The following is a 26211-nucleotide window of genomic DNA, read 5'->3' as shown; positions in this document are numbered from 1 at the left end:
AGTCGTATATGGGATGCACCTTCTTTCTCTCTTGATGTTCCCATGTCTTGTTCAGAATAACAATAACATATCTAATGTAATTTCACATACGTATAATTTGAGGGTGATAATGACATGTTCAGAACAACAATAACATATCTAATGTAATTTCACATACATAGAATTTGAGGGTCTTATTAGAATATTGTACGCAAAGACTTTATCTCTATCTTTGTGCGAATTCCATCGGTCAATTGTTTGGAATATTCTATATATATACTAACTTGAGAGTTGAGCCAATTAGGTGAAAAAACTTTGTTTAATTTGAGAAATGGAAAAGGGGGTTGAAAATTTAAGCACATGTAGCTTTGTTGTCTAATTAGTTGGTGAAACTTGTCTAGGTTAATTGGATATATAGCTAGCTAGAAAGCTAATTATCTATAGCTTTAGGCTTTAGCTTAACTAGTTTGTTTGTTAGTATTGTTTTGGCATTTCCTTCAACACCATCTGGACCTTCTTGTTTGAATGGATATATATGGGACCTCTTCACTTTGTCGTTATATTTTATATAACAGTATTTGATTAAATAGAAAATAATTAAAAAATAAAAAAATTGATATAGAAGCTAGATTTACATTTCAAAAGTATTATTAAAAAGATGTTTGACCATGGATTTTTTTTCATGAAGTTGAACTTCGGAAAACACTTTATGCCCTAATAGTTTCAAAACAATTGGCCTAAAAATTAAATATATGCAAGTGTGCATAATAACTTGCTTGATAATTTGGAAAATGGAAGAAGTAAGCCTATATTAAGTTAAATAACATTGGTAGTGGAAACAAATTTAACAATAACATTGTATTATTATTATTATCGCGCTCTGCAGCTCGAACCCAAGAGTGAAACACTCTCACCAGTGCACCACAACCCATGTTGGTACAATTATTATTATATAGTGTATGATTGTATGCAAGTGAAATCCTTTTTCTTAAGAATAGTTTAATGGAAAAGATTGAACTTTAAAGTAGATGCGCATGGTGTGGCTAGCTAGGATTCCCTTTAACATGATTTTAATTACTTGTTAATTATAAATTTGGCTCCATGCTTAGTACTAATTGGTTTCATGTTTATCCCGACAACTTAAGGTCATGTTTCCCATCTTCAAATTTGGGATTTTAAAAGCTAATTAACACCTAATAAAGATTTGGATCAAAACACCTACTTTATGGCTAATCAAAATCATCCCATCAATGTGTTCGGAAAGTCACAAATATATATCGTTTGATCCATTAGTTTATCATATGACTGAAATACACATATATTATCAGTATATATATTGTGTATATGTATATAAACTATAGACTATTTATATATATTTTAAATTAGATTATCGAATGATTTGAACCCATAATTATTTTTATTATTTATTATGTTTTGTGTAACGTTTTAATCCGTACTTACACATACTTGAATCAAAGGTATCTTTATCACGTCACGTGGTACAGTCATAAACTTAACCGGCCACCTCGTAATTACTAATTTTCCTTCTTTTATGCTTTAGTGGTCCTCATTTAATAATTTAATTATATATAGATCTTAGTTAAATTTTATATAGCTTTATTATTAATAATATAATTAATTATCTAATTTGGTCCGTACATTTGCTAATTCAATCATTTGTCCAAAACGCCAAACTCAGTGGACAGCTATTATGCCACTAAAACACACATGATCATAATATTTCCAAGACCAAGGGATACCAAACAAATTTTCCAAACTACTAAGGGGACATTTGCACATAATTTTTTTATTTTAAAAATAGTATTATTTGAAAAAAATAATTTAAAAATGATATTTCAAAATTGGAGTTATGTTTAGAAATGAATAAAATTTGATTTTTTTTTTTTTTTGAGTAATTTAGAGTAACCAAACATGATTACGGAATAAGCATAATATATAAACATGACTTGGCGTCAGCTAGCAACTATGACCTTTAACTTTGATTGTGCATTAGTAGAGACTTGAACTTGTATAAAATTGAACAAATAGACACATTCGTCATATATGGCACCCTACATGACAATTTTGTGTCCTATGTGTATTATGCCATTAGGATACATGTGTCTACTTGTTAAATTTTATACAAGTTTTAGTGCTTACTTGTGCACACTCAAATTGGAGGGCATAGTTATTCGCTGAAACTAAGTTAAAGATCGTGTTTATGTATTATGCCTTCCGGAATACAAAGAGTGTAGTAGTAGTTGTAGCAACACAAACATTTAGGTGAGTCAGTAATCCAACATCTTATTTCATGAACCAAACGATCTCTTAATCAACTATTTCCTCAGTCTCAAATTATATATTATGATTTCTACAAGTAATTGTCTCAAAATATTTTTCATTAGAGGCTCAAGATAAAATTAATTATTTTTTCTCATTTAATACTTAATAGTAATTGTTCTGGAAAACTACAAAATCTTAATAGAGAAAAATATTTAATGAAAAGAGATTCATGTCTGAAGACATTGATGAGGGTAAAGTAGTAAAATATCCCTCCTAATTAATGTTATATTAAGAGAGGTGTAAAAGAAAAACACGATAAATAATTTGATACAGATCCATTTGGCAAAAGAATAGGGAATGTATTAAAAAAAATTCTAGTCTACCAGAAAGGATGTATATATACATTAGGTGATGATTCATTATGTACAATTAAAACTTAAACAAGGATGATCATAATATCATACATATAGGATTATAATAAATTTAAACCCATTCTAGCTAATTATCCCAAAGAGTCACATAATTGCTTTGATAATCAGCAACAAAGAACATATTGTCATCCATTAATTGCCCTTCCATTCCAAACTCCCCAAGATTAAAATGTGGCTGCTCCATTGAAAATATTGATGAAGTTGGGCTATTATTGCTTGAAATATCACTTTTATGTTCCAATAATAGTCTTTCTATCTTCTTTTCCGCTTCAAACAGTTGCTCTTTCATCTTCAACACCTACAAGGAAAGTGTACACTTAAGTAAGAGGATTAAACTAATAAATCTTCAATGAATCTGAACACATAGAGTCTTCAAAAATTTTAAACTAAAATTTATATAAATATATATAAGTCATACTAATAATTAACAAGTTAAAATAAAAAACCTTTTTTTAACTCTATTGATAATTATAATAGTAGTGATACAAAAGGACCACATATGTACCTCAGTTTCAAGATGATATTTCTCAATGATGGTATCCTCATGTTGAGTCTTTAACTTGGAGTATTCCTCCTCGAGTTTCTTGTTCTTCCATCTAGCCCTCCTGTTTTGGAACCACACCGCGACTTGGTGAGGATCAAGGCCAAGCTCAGAAGCAAGCTTGGCCTTCCTCTCCGTCTCAAGCTTGTGTTCGTCCCCGAAACTTCGTTCAAGAAGACTAACTTGTTCTTCACTAAGCAACTTCCTCTTCCTCATCACAACTTCACTAGTGTTGTTTCTTCCTTCAACTTTGTTCTTCTTCCTTCTCCTTTGCGGTTTTACCGTCTCTTCTAAAGAGACAAAAGTATAAAAATCATGTTTAATTAATAAAGGTGTGTCTATAGGAGAATTAAAATAGTTCAAGAGTAAATATGTGCTGATCAAAGTTGGACGATAAGAATAAATAAAATAAGAAAGTATAATGAATGGTGAATATAACTACAACTAATCCTACTACAAGAAATTAAAGTTGAAGTTGTAATTCTAACCTTGTTGTTGTGCTAATTGGGAGTAAATTTGAGGATAGAAGTGAGAGATGAGTTCCATTTGATCATCAACCTTGTTGCCTGTCATATTTAATCCCTTTTCCTTCTCTCTTGATGTAATGAAATTAAAGACTTTGAAGAAAATGGTACTTAGTGGGACTTTATTTATATAGAGCTAGTTGTACCTTTTTTCTCTTCATGATCACATGTTTTGTTCAGATTCCATCAGTCAATTGTTTGGAATATTTTATATGCTACCATGAGCATATAATTTTTATCAATAGTCATTCAACTGAGTTTATTATGATAAATTCATTAGACTTTGTTATATACAGTCATTTCAAGTTTATCATAGTTCAAAAATTATTTTTTTATTTTTGTCCTTCGGGATGGCTCACTTGGTTTGGAGGGTGGTTATCCACACAGATGATTCGGGATCGATCTCCCCTCAATGCCTTCTGAGTCGAGTCTGTCGCATAGGGCTTGCCTAGTGTTATTTACATCTCATGTGTGGTTTGCAGGCTATTACACAGTGAAGTTTACCTAGTGCGCACAAAATACTCACCACAGAGTGCTCACCCGAAGGGCACAAGCTGTGGCAGAGATTGTAGCGGCTACGGGCTATCCTAGGATTTAAAAAAAAATCATTATGTTGGGAAATATGTGATTTAGATTTGATCGAATTTTAGTATGAATATTGAATAATAATTGGAAAGTTAAAAAAAATCACATAAAAGTCATTCAATTTTTAAGTTTATCACACAATTAGTCATTCAATTTTGACTAAGTTAACCAAAAATAAAAATTCACTTGAATATTTATATAATAAAAAGTAAATTTATGATTTTGTACGATAAATTTAAAATCGAATGACTTTACATAGTAAAAAATAAATTTTCTTTTTGTTGATAAACTAACTCAAAACTGAATGACGACTAATAAAATTAGTCACAGGAAAAAAAAAGCTTTTGTTTAATTTGGGAAATTGAAAAGGGATTGAATTTAAGGACATGCAGTTTTATTGTCTTAGTTGGTAGCAAGAAAGCTAATTATAATTATAGCTATAGGCTTAATTACAGTAAAATTTCTATAAATTAATATTCGGTAAATTAATAATCTCTCTAAAATAATATTTTCTTTCGATCCCGACTTGGGCCAAAGGAAAAAATCACCAATTTCAATAAAATAATAAGATAATATATTTCCATAAGACCCCTATATAAATATATGGTCCCATTAATATCATAAATTAATAATTCTTTAAAAGTACAAATATATCTAAGACAATTTAGTGAAATATGATTCTATTGTGTTCTGTTTTTTCTTAAAATTTAAATCTAGTTGAAGCTCATCTCTAACTTTTCTTATTGCATCCAAGAGCTCCGGTGTTGTCTTTTCGAACTGCACCATAAAATTGTGAAGAGTTCTAGATGCGATAAGTGTTTCCTTACGCATAACTGGTTCCAAATGTATAGTATCATCTTTAACTTCATCATCAACATTGCTTTTTCCGATGGTATCCACAATTTCTTCTAAGCTCTGGACCTCTGAACATGTAACACTTTCATCCAGATAATCCAATAGGTTATTGACATCCATTTTATTGTGGTAACCGAGATCATTAATCATGACCTCAAGTTCATGAATGACGTTTTCACAAGTAGGTTCATTCAAATTCTCTGAGATTGCATCCCCGAACGAATTTTACAGTGTTGAAAATAATTTGCTATTGTCTCTTGTTGAACATTTGTTGTCCAAACATGGATTACAAAATTGATAGCATCCAAAACATTAATCTTTGCTGGATCAGTTTGTCCCACTTTATAGTCTTCTAATATCCCACGATAAAATTTGTTCGATAATACATCTTGAAAGCTCTTATTATCTCAGCATCACAAGGTTGAAATTAGTAAGATACAATGATTTTGATATAATAAAAATTAACCTTCATTAAATCTCAAACCATTCTTTAAATTAATAAATATTAATTTATCGATTAAATAATATCTCTATAAAATAATAAAATTTCATGATCCCGCCTATATTAATTTATAGAGGTTTTATTGTAGTTTAACTAGTTTTATTAGTTTTGTTTCCTTCTAGAAGGTTCAACATCATTCATCGATCAGACCCTCTAGTTTTTTTAATGAATAAATATATATGAATCTTTCCTCCCTATTCATTGCATTTTATATGATAGTATTTAATTAAATGTAAAATTTTAAAAAGAAAAATAATTTTCTAAAAGTACTGCTCCCTCCCTCTGCCTTATATTAATTAATCATCTTATTAAAGATAGTTGTCTCATATTAGTTTCGTGTACCTTACTAAATCAAGAAAGTATTAATTAATTTTTTTCTATATTATCCTTGCAATTAATTATTTTTAAAAGTGTTCACAATTGTTTGTATAATTTTCAAGAAGTTTTTCAAGGGGTAATTAGTAAAATTATCTTTTTATTTATGATTTCTTAATGCACGTGTAAAAAGAAAGTTAAATGATCAACTAATATGGGACAGAAGAAGTACTCCCTCCGTTCACTTTTACTTGTCACTTATATTCCTAAAATAAATTTTCATTTTTACTTGTAACTTTTTGTCACGACCCAACCCGCCGGGTTGTGCGGACACCCACTCTAACACCTAAGTAGGAGAAAGTTAAAGACATGCGGAAGATTAAGAAAACTGAAGAATAATTAACATTCATAAGATTTTAATAAAACAAAGAATTTTACAATGATTCAGGTTAAGACTTGTAAAGTAATTAGCACCTCAGGGATCTAGTCTAAACAGGTAGAAGAGCTTTTAAGATTACAAGGTATAAACATGATAACAAATGACGCAGCTCCCACCACATGGAAGGAAAATAGAAGCTGCTGGAGATTGTCTCCGTCTTCACCTATGAAACATCACTGACCCTGCAATCAGACTATGCCAAAAAGGCATAACAAGAGTAGTATCAGTACAAACCACATGTATTGATAGGCATCATCGGTTAACCCAATGCCCAGCGCATAACATAAGAAAATCGACTAGTAGGAAGCATGCAATAAGACTGTTCATTCCTCCACCTTTATATCATTCTATCCTTACCATTCCTGAATACTGTAACATATACTAGTACACTTGACTCTTGCCCCTTACTCGCTCAGTTCTTAATCATAACTTAACCATTCTACCTCTTAGAGGAGGTTCCGAATGTAACCACTACTAACTCGGCCAATCACTCACAATCTACCCTTATTTCTTCCACATCACCACTCAACCCTTGACCCCATAGTACATGCTATCAAGGCTCGCTAACATTTCAATACGAACCCCCTTTCCGGTATGACCCATCTACCTAACAATTTTGACACAACCACCTCACCACTTCTCCACTTTTAAGAGCACAGACAACCCCTCTACAATAATACACAGTAACACTTGGGACCCTCGGTCTCCACTTACCATATCTTATTTCGGTTTGAGCCTGATCGTTCATGGTTCAATCAATAACGAGATATATATAGCAAATAAGCACAACACATTAATATGGTTATACAAAAATATGATTCAGTCATTATTTCAAGGCAATGTACAATTCCAGATTTTCAATAACTAGTAGATATGACAATTTAATGGTTCTCTTATGAAACCCATACCCAAACTGTTAGTGTGCCGGAACGTGACACCCGATCCCAATTAGTGTGCCGGAACGTGACACCCGATCCCAATTAGTGTGCCGGAACGTGACACCCGATCCCAATTAGTGTGCCGGAACGTGACACCCGATCCCAATTAGTATGCAAGAACGTGATACCCAATTTAATATATGTGTCGGAACATGACACCCGATCCAATATATGTGTCAGGACGTGACACCCGATCCAATCAACACAACCACAATCACATTCACACTCATAATGTACATACTCATAATTATACAATCAAGTGTTGAACCATGGCATACATTTGTTCATTCATACTCATTCATTAGATTCGATCAACAAGGCTTCATTCACATACATACATGTATTACAATGAAGCAATTACCAACATACATCACACAAACATGAAATCAAACCATCACCTATACATAGTTCCCAGGACAGGACTTCCTCATATGGTACACTTCTCACGTAATCACTAGGCATACAAGTACAACCATCCCTTTTTTGGTGAACGAAGGCCTACGCGTGAATTCTACCATCAATAATCAACATACTACGCAGTGAACACAGATTTAAGACTACTCAATTAAATAAACCTAGCCTACCTGGGCGCCAAGCAACTGCACGGGTTTATAGTTCCAATCCTGATTTCCGGACCTTGAGACGGTGGATTTGACCAAGAATCTGCAAGTAATCGTCATCATTGCGCTAGAAATCTCTTTCTCCTTCTTTCCCAAGTCTAGAGCAGTCTTTTGAGGGTTTATGGGGTAATCCTCGCCTCATTTTGGTATTTTGGTCAAAAGGAGAAAATAAGGTTTTGCGTCATTTAAGTTATGTCCCGTCCATCTCGCTCTGGCGCGAACTATCCCGCTGGAGCGCCACCGCCCTAGCTACATCTCGCCCGCTCCGGCGGGATGATGGTCCAGTCCTCTCGACGTTTTTCCTTTCATAATTAACGACGGTTCGGGTCGTTACAATAAATACCAATTTACCCATCGTTCGTCCCCGAATGACTAGCAAAGGAATCAGCACGAGGCCTTTTTGAGGTACTTCCAAACTAACAAAACGGTCAGTCACGGAACCATGAAAGACTGTGGTTTTTCAATTTTTAAGCACAAAAGGGTTCTCTATACAAGGGACCAATTAGGGAAAATGATGCAACACCCTGGAAAAAAAATGTGTCCCACTGCACAGCTTACCCCGCCAGAGCGGCAGGGTTCCCGCTAAGGCGGGGCCGATGTGGCGGGGACACTCCCGCTGAAGCGGGAGATCGGAAACAGTTTAAGGGGGGAATCCTCATTCTCTAACTCAAAGCTCTAAAAAAACTCTCAATCACCTCGCTCCGAACGTCAATTTCAAGGTAATGTTCTCGTTCTTTACGCTATTTACTTCAATACTTACGTAACTGCAATTGCATGACGTTAAACAATTGATTAGAAGGGCGTTAGGGTAGTTTTCAAAATTCTGAAAATAGGTTGCTTGATTTGTTAGCATGGACACTCCCCTTACGTTCACAATGTCCCTACAACGTTCTGAGCGTAAAGATTTCGCGAAAATACGATTGAAATGATTCTGAATAGGTGGGGGAAGTTGAGAAGTCTTTTGGTGTAAAAATTTAGATTCGGACATCATTTAAGGATAATTTTGCTAGAATAATTACATATTTAGGTTCTAGGGTACTTTATAGACTCTGATCTGCTGAAATTCTGTGAAAAATGAGGTTTTTGGGACGAAATGGGGCCATGATCGCACTTGAGGTTCGTCCCAGATGAAGGCTGCGGGATGAAGGCCGATCTGGCAGGATTCAGTGAGGCAGTGGCCCCTTGCCACTCCAATTATAAATTCCTTTTTTTCCTTAGCCAGGTATTTACTAATTCCATGGAGTCCTAACGTGTACCTGTCAAAAAATTTGCAGGCTTGTGGCTGGGATAAATGAGGAAAACTTATCTTTTATTCGGTTTCTCGATGCTGCAAGTCGGGAGAGGCACCATGATCACCGGAATACCAAATTTCTATGCGAGAGGGGTTCTCATGACTTGCTGAACCTGGAAGAGAAACCGCCCATATTTTATGCCCGGCTGATGGAGTTCGGATGGGCTCCACTGATAGAGGCTTCCGGCCCCTGCTGCGCGCTCCACATGGGTGCGAGAGTTCTATGCCATCCTACCTACCGTCCGCTGGGATGACCCTCACCCTAATATCCGCATCTGATGAATTGACATCCCCCTGAACACTCCATTCATTAATTATGTGGTTCGAGGTCAAGCTGAGAGAGATGGACTTAGGTTGGTTGAAAGATACATTGGTGGAGCCTGCGCGCCGAGATCGGGTCTACTGGGCTACTACTGAGGGCATCACCAGGACTCACTGGTCACCGAATGCTAAGCGGTGGCTATACTTGATTTCCAGGAGGATCCGCCCGTCGGGCAACCACACCGACGTGACCTTCCCCGGACTCTAGTGGTGGCGTGTGCTTAATATTAATTTGTGTCATGTTTATCACGACAAATTAAGGTCATGTTTCCCATCTTCAAACTTTTTATTTTAAATGCTATTCTCTCTAATTACTTACTTGTCATACTTTTAGTTCACATGTTCTTTAAAAAACTTAAGTCGTTCAAATGGAGTAATTATTAACCTCTATTATGTTCGTTTTAAAATAAATATTGTTTTATCTCATTGGACAACGTAGGAGCATGCTACCTAACATAATTCTATGATACCGTTTCTACAATCACATAGACTTAAATCCATTATTGAATCTTACTTAGTGGAATATTGTCTTGAAATAAAATCTCAATTTTAGCAACGTTTCATTAGAATCTTCACGTTTATTAAGAATAAAAATAATAAAGGTAAGATATACTAAGTTACTCCTATTTATTATTCATCCGTCTCATATTAGTTGTCCACCTTACTAAATCAAAAAAACATTAAAAAAAAATTCTAAATTACTTTTGCAATTAATTTTTTTTGAAAATGTTTATATTTGTTTGTAAAATTTCCAAGAAGTTCTTTAAGGGGTGAAATAGTAAATTATCGTCTTATTTATGATTTCTTAAACATCGCTTAAAATAAAAAGTAATCAATTAATATAAAAAGGAGGGAGTAGATATCTTTTGAGAATTGAACACTATTAAAAGTAGGAATTTTTTAAATATAAGAGTATAATTGAAAACCATTAGTTTTTTTAATTTTAAATATATAAAGCGATACTTATCTTATTTTTTAAAATTGAAGCACACTTATTTTGAAGCGTAGAAAGATAGGATGAAAAAACACCTACACTTCATGGCTAATCAGAATTATCCCACTAATTGTGATTTGTTTAACGTTTTAATCAGTACTAAACTGGTGTCAAAGGTATCTTTATCATGTGGCACACTCATAAACTTAACCAGCCACCTCTTCATTAAGTGTATTTTACTAAAGAAAGTTTAAGCTTTAATTTAGTGATATCCTCGATAATATAAAAAAATATTGGTTTTTGATTCGGTGTTTAGAGTCTATGTTGGATCCCCAATTAAATTTGGATCACGCACTGCAGGATCCATTCGGTAGTGGCGCTCTCAATAAAAAAAAATTCTTCATATTCAAGGTTCGAACCCAAACTTTATATATAGAAAAAGTTTAATGACTATTTGAAAATACGTGCGCCAGATTAAGGGTGATAAACTTGTAAAAAAATTTAAAAAATATGTTCCTGTACATTTGTACTATGGTATTAGCTGACAATATTTTAGATACGTTGTATCCATCGAACGGATCGTGCAAAGGATGAGGTAGATTGCATTTAGCAGGAGGAGGAACAATGGTAGCTTGAAAATCTTGTGCATTATTAAGAGAAATTGAATGATACAAAGTAGAAGAAGGCTTGGTTAATTAAGGTTGTACGCTTGGCTAAGCATATGAAGCAGGGCATAGCTCTCGCTCGCCCCTCTCTCTATTTTAGTGTATATGACCGTAAAAATTGATGTATCTTTCTGATTATATAGTAAAAGAATTCTTAATAAGTGGTAAGATATGTAATTACTTAAAAGTATAGATAAAATTAGTATATATAATATGAATGTATGTCTAATAAGATAGTTTTTTCAATAATCTACCACGTGTTGCTTTTAATGTTCCTAAAAAGTTCCAATAAAAAATGACACAAATAGCCTTTGACTTTTAGATTTTCATATCCGCATTTTAAATCATTTTGCGCTTCTAAATAAATGACCGGTCCTTTATCATGATCAGAGGCGTATCTAAGGGGTCATCGGGTTCACGTGAACTCATGGTCCCCTCCCGAGATTATATGTAGTAGTATTATATTTAAAAAAAAAGATTGAAATATAATGTGTGAATCCACACTTGAAGTATCACATAATGCGATTATGACTGGTGCACCTCTCTCCGCGAGGTTAGAAATTTGAATTTAATATTTATCTTGTTTTATTTTTCTTTCTAAAATTAGATTAACACTTCTCTAAGTGGTAATTGCTATATATATATAGAGAGAGAGACCTATAATTTTAAAATTTTAACGGTTTTCAGTAGTAAAAATTTAAATGTCGAATCGATTAAATTTATATCATAGATTAATATTTTTATAATAGTGCACTCATCATCTCAAAATCCTAGATACGGCTCTGATCATGATATTGTGTTAGTATATGATGTATACTAGGTTGGTATCATAAATGATTGAGTATTTTTGGAAAGGAATAAATGATCAATGCTCCATGATATATAATTATATATCATGTGGCATAAAGAGCTGAGTAGTGTTTTTTATGAAAAGTTACGAGTAAGTCTTTTATAATATTTTGTATGATATTATATCAAATATGAGGGTGTAATATAATAGCATTCTTCAACTAATATTGATTTGATATATTATATGCTAGACTAAGTTAATTTTTTATAATTAATATCGAAAAAACATAAACATACAAAAGTTTCACTACATCAATCACCTTTTTATTTGTATATAGAAAAAAGAACAAAAGTAAATGAGTCAATAGGTGTGTGGAGAAAATCATGTTGGGAGCGCCACCTTCGAATGGGCCTTGCAGTGCGCGATCCGAATTTAGTTGGAGCTTCAATATGGATTTCGAACACTGGGTGAAAAACCAAAAAGAAAAAGAAAAATAGGTTTGTAAAATTAAATTATAAAAAAAAAATTGAATTCTTTTTTTATAACAACATCAATAATATATCTGATATAATCATGAAATTTAGGGAGGATATATAAAGTGTACATAAACGTTGTCCCTATTTTGGGACATAAAGAGATTATTTAAATTCCAATTACCCTGGCTCAAGTATAACTGTTTCAAAGCAATGGGAATGAAGAAGTTGCAATAAAACATTGAGGGCTCGTTTGGACATGCAATTTTGAATCATGATTTGAAATCAGAAGTTTTATTTGCATATGCAACTTGAAATCTTTAAGTTATTTTTTCTCGTAAATATGAAAACTTCATAAGTTATGAAAAATATTAAAATTTTCACAACTTATACAATCTTACCAAATGAACAACCATAATTCATAAAAAAAATATTAGAATATCTTAAGGCGCCACTTTGATCAAACTTTCAATTACACATAAATATATAATGATTCACTGGGCAATATTAGTAATAACTAGTTGTTCTTTAATATAATTATTTCACATGGTACGTATAATCTCTTCACTCCAAGTATGAGGCTTTTTTTTTTTATATAAATTTTAAAATGATGAGTCCTTTTTGTTTATACAAAATATAAATTTATTTGTCAAGTTTTACATATTTAAAATAAATAATATTACGATTTATATTTCAAATCATGATCCAAAATTACATATTCAAACAATGATTTAAAATTATGAATGCATGTCCCATGTTCAAACACAAGCTTAAGAAAACATGCTAGAGCTTTCTTCTAATTAATTTAAAAATAGAAAAGGAAAAAAAATTAATTTATAAAAATAAACTTTCTCTTATTTAGGTTTTAATAAATAAACTAGTGATTTTTTTTTTAATTACTTCTTATTATAATATAAGTATTTATTTTATATTTTTATTTTTCTAAAAATAATTAGCCATTATTTTATATTTTTATTTTTTAAAAACTAAAACAAAAAGCTAAAACTAACAAAAAAAAAGGACAATAACAAAGCACTGCAGTGATGATGTCACGCTAACGTCAGTTTCAAAAAATAAATATTTTGGATTATTTTTTTCGACTAAATTAATTGGTTATTCTCGTATAAATACTTTACCTTTAATAAGCACTTAAATTGTTTACCCAAAAAAAAAAAAAAAAGAACGTTGAGGATTTTTTTAATTAAGAACTAAGCTGACCAAAATAGTCTAGCTTTGGACATTCAATAGGTGGAAAGAAAAATATATTTTTAATGGGCATATATTTTTAACGGAAAAAGGTAAAAAATATTCTTAAACTATACGAAATTGAATAAAATTATTTTCAGTTTATAATTTGATCTAACAATATTTATGTCGTAAATAACTTAGTCTAAAAATATTTTTATTGTTGTTAAATGGGTCAAAAATATCATTTTCTAAATAAATAATATATGAATTTATATTTAGGTAATAAGTTATACTTTTTACAAAAAAAAAAAAAAAAGAACGTTGAGGATTTTTTTAATTAAGAACTAAGCTGACCAAAATAGTCTAGCTTTGGACATTCAATAGGTGGAAAGAAAAATATATTTTTAATGGGCATATATTTTTAACGGAAAAAGGTAAAAAATATTCTTAAACTATACGAAATTGAATAAAATTATTTTCAGTTTATAATTTGATCTAACAATATTTATGTCGTAAATAACTTAGTCTAAAAATATTTTTATTGTTGTTAAATGGGTCAAAAATATCATTTTCTAAATAAATATATTATTTGTATTCTTTTAAATACATTATTTTTTAATAATATTTTTAATTAGAAATAATGTTTAATCCGAGTATTTAATAAAATATTCTAAAAAAAATTAATGAGCGGATTAAATGTGAATATGGTTAGTTATTTAATAACGACAGAAATGAACTTTGCCGGAAATGGAAAAGTCATTATGCCTTAATTTTCTTCTTTAAGGTTACATAAATAATCTTCCTTTTCTTTATAAGGTATAAAATGGAAAAGTCATTATGCCTTTATTTTCACATTTATTTATATGCCAACTCAGAAAATATAATACACAATTTAAAACAATTCTAATTTTATCCAAAGAGAAAATAATAGAATTAATCACTGAACTTTGATAGTAAGTTCAAAATAGTCCTCGAAGTATTAAAGTGTATTTTATCGGTCATGTAAGATTTTTTTTCCAATCAAAGAATATTATAAATTTTCATCAAAATTACAGAAATCATAACATAAAAAATTACACAAGACAAAAAAAAAACCAAAAAACATACCTCAAAAAATTAAACCAAACTCTTGAAATAGACCGAAGATATATTGTAGTTCCAACTGAGTTTGGTTATATATCTTTTATTTTCATAGTTTCGATTAAATTTAACAAATATAATTCAATTAATATATAATAAAGACTAAAAATCTTATTTTTTGACAAATTTAATAACCAAAATTGTTCCGTACATACTTAAGTGACTATTTTGAACCTATCCTCGAACATAAAAGGATCATTCTTGTTATTTTCTCTCAAATCTTCTGCCTTAAATATCTCCTCAATTTCTCCCTTTTTTTTCATTTCAAATACATTAAAAAAAAAAAAAAAAGAGAAATCATGGGAAAAGGTGGTGGATGTGTTTCTAGCAAAAACAAGAGTTCCAAATCTTCAAATTCTTCAAAAAATCCCATCAATGTTCCTTCATCAACCAAAAACCTTAAAATCTTTATCGTGTTTTACTCGATGTATGGACACGTGGAGAACTTATCAAGAAGAATGAAGAAAGGAATAGAGACCGTGGAAGGTGTGGAAGGGGTACTGTATAGAGCACCCGAAACGATGTCTGAAGATGTCCTTGTGAAAATACAGGCCCCACTTAAGGATGACTCTATTCCCGAGATATCATCACCATCAGATCTTGTTGATGCTGATGGGTTCTTGTTTGGGTTTCCCACCAGGTATATATAGTTTAACAAATTTATAACGAATTTTGTGAGTTTAACTGAATTTACTATTTCAATTTCAATTTTGTATATATATGTGTGTGTAAATTATTTGAAGTATATGCATATTAAATTGATGTATGGATCATGATATAATTCATCCAGAAATTGTTTGAGTCAAATAATGAATCATAAACTTATTCATCCGAAATGACCTAACTGTTTATCCTTTTTGTTTTGTTTTTTGGAAATTAATAGCTAATATAATAATTATTATTATTTTTAAAAGCTTAAGTTTCTTTCGAATTTACATGATTTCAGTGTACAAATTTAATTTTGTATGTCTGTTTCGCATTTTGACCTATTGAAAAATATTTTTAGCCTTTTAGGGCTAAAACCAGATTCGATTGAAGAGGTTTGAATTTCTCTTCGACGAAAACTTACATTATTTGTACATGATTGAAATTAGAATATTTTTTATGTATATATAATTGATGTTGAACCCCTTCGGATTCTTTGTGTGTTGAGTTCTTCATATGTGAACCCCTAAATGAAAATTCCGTCTCTACGATTAATATTATTTTAAGTCATGTTGACCAAACGAATTATATTATTTTAAATCACTTTGACCAATCGAATTATATCATTTTAAGTCATTTTGACCAATTAGATTACATTATTTTAAGTAATTTAACCCAATGTTTAATGAGTCATTTCGAATTCAAATTCAATTGAACTCTTTGTTTTTTTTTCGAATTGTATATACATATAAAAGAAATTACACTCATTCTGAATCCGCTATTTTTTTATTAACCTATGTAGGTTTGGTTGCATGGCGGCTCAGATGAAGGCATTGTTTGATTCAACTGGGAATTTGTGGAAGGAGCAAAAGCTTGCTGGAAAGCCTGCTGGGTTTTTTGTGAGTAGTGGTAGTCAAGGAGGTGGACAAGAGACCACTGCGTATGTTCCCTTTTATCCTATGTGATGATTTTTTTTTTCCTACTATATTTATAGACTATTTTATCTAATAATAATGATAGCATATTAAGTATGATTCTAGATGTGAGGTCTGAGAAAGATGAAATATATATATATATATATATACGTGCAATGTATTTATTGGATAGAGATAATGTTTCTGATTGGCCTTAATCTTATTGTTAGTGAAAACTTACAAGATAACAAAAATACAAGATTACAATTGAAAATAAAATGAAGAAAATAAATCTCTTCAGGCTGAGGCGTGGATATCTCGCTCTATTTAAGGAGATTCAAGCCCACTGCAACAAATGTTTTCACCGGTCCAGCAGTAGTCCTTCTTGACTTGTCCCCTCCAGGATACAACAACATAATCACAAAAAATATAACTCAACAACTCTGGACAGGAGTTGAGTCCACAGCTCCACAAAAAGAACACCTCCCTTCAACTAATAAGAACTTTCTTTTTGACAAACTTTATACTAGAAGAAGTCTTCCTAGCAATGAATTGGAAGATAATAGTGTAGTAAATAGTGAAAATAAATGGTCTTAGATGTTACATAGATTACTTAGGTTATAAAGAATAATGGAGGAATAAAGAATGAGATAATGGAGAAATAATATAGAGAAGTAATGGCCAAGATGCCACTACCGATGGTGCAAGAAATGGTCATAACATCAGCACTTACTCCATTGTAATGCTCCACATAACTGCCCAACGGTTAAGACAAGAGAATTATCCACCAACGGACAACTAACAGCAAATGCAATACTTTGACTCCAAACATTTCAAGCAAATTAATATACAAAAATATTAATATTAAAATGCTGACCAACACTTATCTAACTATGTCGATTCAAAATTGATTTTGTAAATTTGGGCATTGAGGTTGTGTCTTGGCTTGGTTGGATTAAGTCTACCTAAAGATTTTTTTTTATATAGTCTGATATTGTTTGCTTTGGATCAAACTCTCAAAGTTGTCCTCATCTTGTATCATTAGAAGTATAACTATATATTCCTTATAAGTAGGACATTGCACTTAATGATTTTGAAAATTGATGGTCTTGAACTTTTGATTCTTGGTTGCCTCATGGATAAGTTTTGAAGGTTGAAAGTTAAAAACTTATTTTAATTGGAAGTATTGTTCATGGAGCAGGCGAGAGAAAATGATCAAAATGGTCTTGATGTATGAGGGTTGCTTTATGTTGATCCTTAATATATTCCACATGATCCATATGGTCCTTAATGTATTATTAAAGAGGATCAATTTGATTCTCTAACCTAAAAATAACAGATACATGAAAAAATAAATATGTTAACTTTAACCCTGACCTCATGTGCAACTCACCTGCAAAAATTAAAACACTCAAAAGTTTTCCCTTTCCCCTTCCCCCCTCATTTTCTATGTTTTTCCGATCTGTTTCAGAAGAGTTAGTTGGTATTATTTTTATTTTTTTTTGCTCCTCAGCCATCTAAAGGAAACTTTCCTCTTCTCATTTAACACAAAGCTACTATTTTTATTGCAAAATGTCATGAAAGATGTAGTTTTTCTCTTCTTAGTTCATCTCTGAATTCCTATTTGCTATGTCAATTCAAAGGTGATAAGTGATTTCTATTAGAAAGCAATTCTTGAAGTCTTTCATTGTCGTCGTGTAAGAAATCGATTATATTTGAAGACACATACAACAGATCTAATAAAATGAATGTGCTCATTAGAAGTACACCAGATGTGCTAATAAAATGTTTCAATATGCACCAAAAGTTTTGCATTGATTATAAGCACATATGCTCAATTTACATTATAATTCTCAATTTTGATGCACCAGGTATTCTCAATAAAATATGCACCGGGTATTCTCCACAAAATATGCATCAGATATGTTCAATTGGCACCAGATTTTACAATTACAGGGGAGCAAATTTTTAGTATAAAATCTGCACTTCAATTATAAGAGCTAAAGCACCATATTTTTGAGAAAAGAAGCTGTCAATACAATTACATACACCAAAGATTCAAGTACAAGTTCTACGATAACATATCAACTTATGATAATCGACTTGCACCATAATTCAAAAGATGGTTGAGGACCAAAAAAAATAAAATAATACCCACTAGCTCTTTTGAAACAGATCGGAAAAACATAGAGAATGAAGGGGGAAGGGGAAAGGGAAAACTTTTGAGTGTTTTAATTTTTGTAGGTGAGTTGCACATGAGGTCAAAGTTAAAGTTAACATTTTTTTTTCATGTATCTGTTATTTTTAGGTCAGAGGATCAAATTGATCCTCTTTTATAATACATTAAGGACCATATGGATCATGTGGAATATATTAAGGATACCCTCATGTATTAAGGACCATTTTGGTCATTTTCTCGAGCAGGCGATGTAAAAAGTTCAAGATCACCCACCTCTAATGTTTTTTTTTTGTTTGTAAATCAACATTAGAAATAGCGAACAATGTGCCACTGTGTTCACCTATTCAACAACATTATTCTTCAACTCATGATTCTAATTTAACAATTTCACGAATCATTTAGGTTCAACCCGCTGAGTCGAATTAACAAATGGCTCATAATCCAAACCAGGGGTCGTTTAGTTGGATGTCTTAGAAAATCTAATACACGTGTTAGTCATGATATAATTTAATTCTTTGTTTGGTAGAATTTTTAGTCTATATATAATTAATACATGCATTAGTTACACACCATATTTAGTATTATAAATTATATAACTAATACAAGCAAATCATGGTATGTAATCTTAGCTTAACTAATACCAACATTACTAATACACTCTATTCAATATTATTCTTATACACTCTACCAAATAAACTTCAATAAATTATTAAAAATGTATTTAAGTTTGGCCAGCTCTAATTGAGGTTTATATATATATATATAGTAATTTCTGAATATGTATAAGATTTATATAAAAGTTATTGAGTCAACGTGAATTTATAACTGACCTTCTAAATCCATCATGTTTGTATATTTAGATTGAGGTTGCATCTTGAGTCGATTATATGTTTTGATTTGTTCACATTCAATAGTACTTGATGGATCATTACGATATAACCCATTGAGTTAAATCAACAAATACTTCATAACTCGACCCGTTTAAACTTTGATGGATAATTAAAAATGAGTTAAACTTTCATACCTCTAACGAACGCATAACTTTAAGGCTAGCTCCTCCCCGACCTCTAATTATCTATATTTATTTGCAGTTGGACAGCAATCACTCAACTAGCACACCATGGAATGCTCTTTGTTCCAATTGGCTACACTTTCGGAGCCGGCATGTTCGACATGGACACGGTCCGAGGAGGTTCACCGTATGGGGCCGGGGTCTTCGCTGGAGATGGTTCGAGAGAAGCTACCGAAGCAGAGTTGGCGGTCGCAGAATATCAAGGCAAGTACATGGCTACAATTGTTAAGAAATTGGTTCATGGTTGATGAGGAAATTAAAGTTCCTTAACTATAAAGGCTATATATTGTTTATTGATTGCTTTGCACTTTGAATATATTGATTTCTTTGTTTTAAACATTGTTCATCGACATTCATTATTATGTTAGGGTGCTTGGCGAAGCCAATAAGCTGGTTAAACTGGTTTATAAGTATTTTTTCCAGTTATTTTATGTTTTAGGTAAATATTAAAATTGTGGTATGCGTACACTTTACTATCCTTTATGACCCCATCTTGTGGGATTGTAGTAGGTAGAGGCGTCAATATGGGCTAGCCCATTGGCCGGCTAGGCCTAACCCATAATTTGATAGGATCGGACTAAGATTTTTAAAGCTCGTTTAAGAAAAATATTTTTTAGCCTGGTCCGAATAAGCCCGTTGGTTTGTCGGACTCGAGCAATATAGGCTGGGCCGACCGTGGACTAAATAAAAATAAAATACAATATAAAAAAAGGAAAAACTACATAAACCCGTAATTTGATAGGATCGGACTAAGATTTTTAAAGCTCGTTTAAGAAAAATATTTTTTAGCCTGGTCCGAATAAGCCCGTTGGTTTGTCGGACTCGAGCAATATAGGCTGGACCGACCGTGGACTAAATAAAAATAAAATACAATATAAAAAAAGGAAAAACTACATAAATGAGTCATAAAACTCAAAATAATTACATGTTCATACCATTCTCTCAAAAAATAAATTAAGCCCATACCCCCAATTCAGTAAAGCTGATAATTTTCGCTTAACTGATACTAAATCAGTATCATATATTCTATTGGTATCATTAAGTGTGTGTATATATATATATAGTATTGATATCATTAAGATTTTTTGTTCAGAAATTATTCATTAGTCAATGATACTATAAGAGTATATTTATACTATTGTGGTATCATTAAGGTTTTTGAGAAATTACTCATTAATCAATGATACTATAAGAGTATATGTATATTGTTGTGGTATCATTAAGGTCTCTTATTCAGAAATTACTCATTAGTTAATGATACTATAAGATTATATGCATATTGTTGTGGTATATATCATTAAGATTTCTTGTTCAGAAATTATTCATTAGTCAATGATACTATAAGAGTATATTTATACTATTGTGGTATCATTAAGGTTTTTGAGAAATTACTCATTAATCAATGATACTATAAGAATATATATATATATGTATATATAGTCAATGATACTATAAGAGTATATGTATATTGTTGTGGTAGTCAATGATACTATAAGAGTATATGCATATTGTTGTGGTATCATCAAGGTTTCTTGTTCAGAAATAACTCATTAGTCAATGATACTATAAGAGTGTGTGTGTATATATATAAATATAGTATCATTAATGTTTCTTGTTCAGAAATTACTCATTAGTCAATGATATTATAAGAATATATATATACAAATAAACATTACTGACATTCAAAATAATAAAGCTATAACTAAAAAAATATGAATTCAAAACTAAAAGCCATAGCTAAAACAGATTTCATAATTTCGAAAAAAATGTACACTAATTAAATTAAAGTATAACAATAAATAAATAAAAAATTCAAAACACGCTAAAACAGACACGTCGACGTGAAGTCACTCTTATATAATAAGAGAATTGTACACTAATTAAATCAAAGTAGAAAAAAAAATTAAAAATATTTTTTGAAACACGCTGAAGCAAGCATGTCGACGGAGACATGTCTGCTTCTTCTGAAGCCTCTCTTAATATATAAAAAGAGAATATTACACAGCCTATATCAAGAAAAACGGTTCCTATATCAATTTGACTATAAATTCAAACAAGACATAAATTAAATAAAAATTAAATTCTTAATAATTTTGAATTTTCTACAACTTTAATTTATTTTTCCAACATATTGGAAGCGGGTTTAAGGATGGTGGTGGTCCCAATTAAGAAAGTAACACATCAACACTACTAATGATTCTTGTATTATTCATTAGTAAAAATTAAAGTTGATCATAATGCAACCTTTGAAGATTGCTTAGCATCCCTTGGTCTTGGAAGTACTATGATTAGTGGAATGTCATGTGTTTTTAGTGGCTTAATAGCTGTAAGAAATTAGTCTGTTTATTCCATATTAAGTGATTTTTTGAGGTTATGTATATTTATAAAAAAAAAATTAGGATATAAATTGAACATCACTTTCCACTTTTACCCTTTTACTTTTTTTGTGAAACAATAATTGTCTATTATTGACTTGACACATAAATTAAGAAGCATGTACAATAAACTAGACAAGTATTATTGGACATTTCAAAATAATGTATAACAGACAAGTAAAGATGAGCGGATACAATAGTAAACTATTCTTGAAAATAGAAATTATTTAAAGTAAAATCATAAATATGAATAATTAACTCTCTTGAACTTATTAATATCTAGAAAAAGTAAATAAAAAACAAAAATGATTAGAAGTTCAAACATTTATCTAAAACTTTGAATAATTTACTTCTTTTGAATTACAACAAAAAAGCCCAAAAATTCTGTTAATATAAAATAGAGGGTATATGATTAAATAGGTAAATATACGGAGTAAATAAGATATAATAAACTAAAGAGGCCTAAAATTAATTAAGGTGTAATTAGTTTATCATGAAATGAGAAGGACCACTAAAGCACAAAACTTTAATCTCTTTTGAATTTTAAAAAAAGGAAAAAAGTCTGAAATATATTCGAACTTTGACCAAAATTATTGTAATAATACCAAACTTTGGAAATGATCTTTTACCCCCGCACTATTTAATAGTGTATTTTAAAGATATATATGTGCACACGTGGACAACATAAATATTGCATCATTATAAATAGTAACGTGTCCACGTGAGCACATATATACCTTTAAAATAACTATTAAATAGTGTAGGGGGTAAAAAGTCCTCCATAAAGTTTGATATCATAACAGCAATTTCGGCCAAAGTTGAAATATATTTCAGACCATTTTCCCTAAAAATAGGTAAATATAAAGGACACTTAAGTTTATGACTGTGCCACGTGATAATGATACTTTTGATATCAAATGTATACTAATTAAAACATTAAACTAATACTATTAATATTAAGCAACATAATTACGAGGATGATTCTGATTAGCCAGGAACTTGGTGGTCTTATCAAATTGTTATAACTCTCTCTGTCCATAATTACTTGTCCACTTTTGAATTGACACACCTATTAAGAGAACAATTATTGACATAGTGTGTTTACCATTTTACCCCTATTAATTATTAAGTCGATGAATTCAAAACTTAAGATTTTTAAAGTAATTAATTGAGGGTATAATAGGTTAAAAAATTGTCCTTTCTTGATTTGTCAAAATGGACAATTAATTAGGGATAATTATAAAAGGAAAAGTAGACAAGTAATTAAAAACAGAGGGAGTATAAGTTAATTAGCATTTATAATCCCTAGTTTGAGGATGGGAAACATGACCTTGACTTGTTGGGACAAACATGACACCAATTAATTAGCATAAATTAAACCAAGTTAACAATATTCCCTTTGGGTCCAAAATGATTGATTTCCTAGGCTTCTACTTATGAATTAAGAAATTTACTTAGCTTACTCTTAAAAATTAAGAGGGGTTTGATTGAGACGCTCTTAATTGCAATTTTCTTTTTAGGATTCATAATTTAAGGAGACGGAGAAATATTGATAATGATGTCACACATGATATTGAAACAGAGTGAGTAAGATGGAGGCTTCCATGAGTTGCATCTGGTGTACTATGCTATAAGAATATGTCGTCAAAGCTTAAAGGTAAGTTCTTATAGAGTGGTGGTTAGACCAATGTTGTTGTATGAGATAGAGTGATCAGTCAAGAACGCTCACGTGCAAAAGATAAAGATAGTAAAGATGGAGATGATCAGATGGATGTGTGGCACACTCAGAGAGATGATTAGGAACAAAGTTCTATGGGGCAAGGTGGAAGTGACATTAGTACTGGCGGACAAAATGAGGGAACCGATATGGTTGAGATGGTTTGACCACATGAACATCAGAGGTGTAAGAATACACTAACAAGTAAGTGTGAGAGGTGGTTGTAGCAGGACTTAGAAGAGGTATAGGTAGAATGAAGAAGAACGGAGAGGGGCGAGGGGTGGTTAGACAAGACAACACCCGTCGATATATTGAGGACATAATTTTAGGTAGGAAAGAGTGAAGGTCGAAGATCAGTGTAAAATATTAGTAGGTAGTTGAGTACTGATATAACACTCTATGTGGGAGAGAGAGTGGGCTAGTCTATTTCTCTCTTCTTATCCTTATAGTAGTATTATTTAGTTATCACGTAGTTTCTTATTTTTTTGCTTTGTGTTACTATATATTGTTGCATTTGCTTTGTAACTTGCAACTTTAATTTGTTGTCCCTTTTTTGACAATTTTGCGTCGGATATATTTCTTCGTCTGAGCCAAGAATCTACAAAAGTAATCTCTTTAACTGTCACGACCCAGGCCGTCGTGATTGGCACCCACACTAACCCTCTGGTGGGAGAACCACTACTGCAACCCAATCCAAGCAACTAAATCAAAAACTAAAGCATTTAAGTTACAAAAGCAAGTTAAATAACTAAAAACTGAAGTTACCATAAACTTCCAAAAGATCTAACAACTAAACAATGCGGAAAATACACCTAGAACCTGAAAGCCAATGTACCAAATCATCTAAAGTTCAACAAGTCTAAACAAGAAGGGATACAACCCCAAACTAATGCACTAATAACTAACTAGAAAAGTGTAAATCTGAAATGTGGACATAGACGATTGCGGTCTTCACGTTGTCAAACAATCAACATTCTTTCTTTAGTTCAATTTGTAGTCAATATGTTTTATACAAAAACGAACCCATGCAACGATTGGAAATCCTTTGAGAACCCATGGTATCCCGGAAGAATTGGCTCACCCTTGAATTCGAACGATGATCACTGATCTTCTAAGCGAGGTCTATCAATAGCCGTCGAAAGATGCCCTGTACTCAACAAAAATAAGAGCAAGTGCAGTATCAGTACAACCATAGTGTACTCGTAAGATCACGCGGCTATCCCACTAAGTGTAACATAAGCAAGTCAATACAACATTATAAACACATGCATATATCGAACATATACCACTACTAAAAAATTGTCAAAAAACGACAGCCAAAAGTGACGGACTGCGTCGCTTTTTTGGTCAAAATCGACGGAAAAGCGATGCAGTCACTTCCGTCACTTTTTAGCTCGACGCTTTTCAAAAGCGACGGACTGCGTCGCTTTTTTATTAGTGTTTTTTTTTTTTTTTTTTTTTTAAAAAGCGACGGACTGTGTCGCTTTATTTTCATTTTCATTTTTTTTAATTTATAAAGGGCGACGCAGTCCATCGCTTTTCTGGAAATTTATTTTTTGAAAATCCCAGAAAAGCGATGGACTGTGTCGCTTTTAGAGACGGACTGAGTCTGTTTTAGCAACGGACTGAGTCGCTTTTTTACTCTCTTTTTTTGAATTTTTTTAAAAAAAGCGACGGACTGCGTCGCTTTATTTTAATTTTAATTTTTTTTTATTTCTAAAGGGTGATGCAGTCCGTCGCTTTTCTGGAAATTTATTTTTTGAAAATCCCAGAAAAGCGACGGATAAAACGACACTGTCCGTCGCTTTTCTGGGTTTTTAAACAAATTAAAACTCAAAAAAGCGACGGACTAAACCACGCTGTCCGTCGCTTTTTCTGCAATATTTTTGACAGTAGCAGCTCGCAGCTTCTGCTGCCCACCTGCAAATGCAATTCAATTCAATTCTACACTATTCAGCCCAATCAAACACACACAATTATGTCGTAGCAGATTGTCCTTCCAATACGGCAACTCCAAAAATATGCTTTGTTTGATCCAATTATGTTCAGCACCATATCCAGGAAGTCTAGAAGGTGAAACTTCTGTAACTTTAGGTAATTGAGAAATTCTCTGCCAAATTTGATGCACTGTGAGTAATGGAGGTGGGGGGGTCACTTTCAACCTTATTTTTCCTAAATGCATTTTTCATCTTTCTAAACTCATGGTCCATTGGCAAGAACTGGCGATGACAATCAAATCATGTATTTTTTCTGCCATGCTTTAAAGTGAATGGCTTACTATTTTCCATGCAATACGGACATGCTAGCTTTCCAGCTGTCATCCAACCAGACAACATCCCGTATGCAGGAAAATCATTAATAGTCCACATTAAAGAAGCACGCATGATAAAATTCTGCTTAGTTGATATATCATAAGTCAAAACGCCTTCAAACCACAATTGTTTGAGCTCATCTATCAATGGTTGTAGATAGACATCAATCAAACTTTTTGGATT

At 31.7% G+C, this 26211-nt stretch overlaps 2 protein-coding genes across 2 annotated transcripts; one reads left to right on the top strand and one right to left on the bottom strand.

Annotated features, from left to right (window-relative positions):
• Positions 1 to 2660: 2660 nt before the first annotated feature.
• On the bottom strand, positions 2661 to 3860 carry LOC102604614 (homeobox-leucine zipper protein ATHB-21-like). Its single transcript, XM_006366923.2, has 3 exons — positions 3723 to 3860; positions 3199 to 3524; positions 2661 to 2991 (listed from the first exon to the last, which is right to left on the bottom strand). Exons 1-3 carry the CDS (start codon positions 3805 to 3807, stop codon positions 2761 to 2763), a joined length of 642 nt encoding a protein of 213 aa, XP_006366985.1. The 5' UTR covers positions 3808 to 3860; the 3' UTR covers positions 2661 to 2760.
• Positions 3861 to 15113: 11253 nt separating this feature from the next.
• Positions 15114 to 19872, top strand: LOC102579633 (probable NAD(P)H dehydrogenase (quinone) FQR1-like 2). Its single transcript, XM_006366931.1, has 3 exons — positions 15114 to 15454; positions 16262 to 16399; positions 19644 to 19872. The coding sequence occupies exons 1-3, from the start codon at positions 15114 to 15116 to the stop codon at positions 19870 to 19872; spliced, it is 708 nt and encodes a 235-aa protein (XP_006366993.1).
• The last annotated feature ends 6339 nt before the right edge of the window (positions 19873 to 26211 follow it).

This window comes from Solanum tuberosum, unplaced genomic scaffold (assembly GCF_000226075.1).
Source record: "Solanum tuberosum cultivar DM 1-3 516 R44 unplaced genomic scaffold, SolTub_3.0 scf00711, whole genome shotgun sequence".
In the NCBI taxonomy this organism is placed as follows: Eukaryota; Viridiplantae; Streptophyta; class Magnoliopsida; order Solanales; family Solanaceae; genus Solanum; species Solanum tuberosum.
This window is presented reverse-complemented; position numbering and strand designations above follow the sequence as displayed.

Coding starts and splice junctions, on each gene's coding strand:
- LOC102604614 (XM_006366923.2), bottom strand. CDS start 3,807: ATGACAGGCAACAAGGTTGATGATCAAATGGAACTCATCTCTCACTTC. Junction 3,525..3,722: donor CCAATTAGCACAACAACAAG/GTTAGAATTACA, acceptor TTGTCTCTTTAG/AAGAGACGGTAAAACCGCAA. Junction 2,992..3,198: donor AATATCATCTTGAAACTGAG/GTACATATGTGG, acceptor CTTTCCTTGTAG/GTGTTGAAGATGAAAGAGCA.
- LOC102579633 (XM_006366931.1), top strand. CDS start 15,114: ATGGGAAAAGGTGGTGGATGTGTTTCTAGCAAAAACAAGAGTTCCAAA. Junction 15,455..16,261: donor TTGTTTGGGTTTCCCACCAG/GTATATATAGTT, acceptor TAACCTATGTAG/GTTTGGTTGCATGGCGGCTC. Junction 16,400..19,643: donor GGTGGACAAGAGACCACTGC/GTATGTTCCCTT, acceptor ATTTATTTGCAG/TTGGACAGCAATCACTCAAC.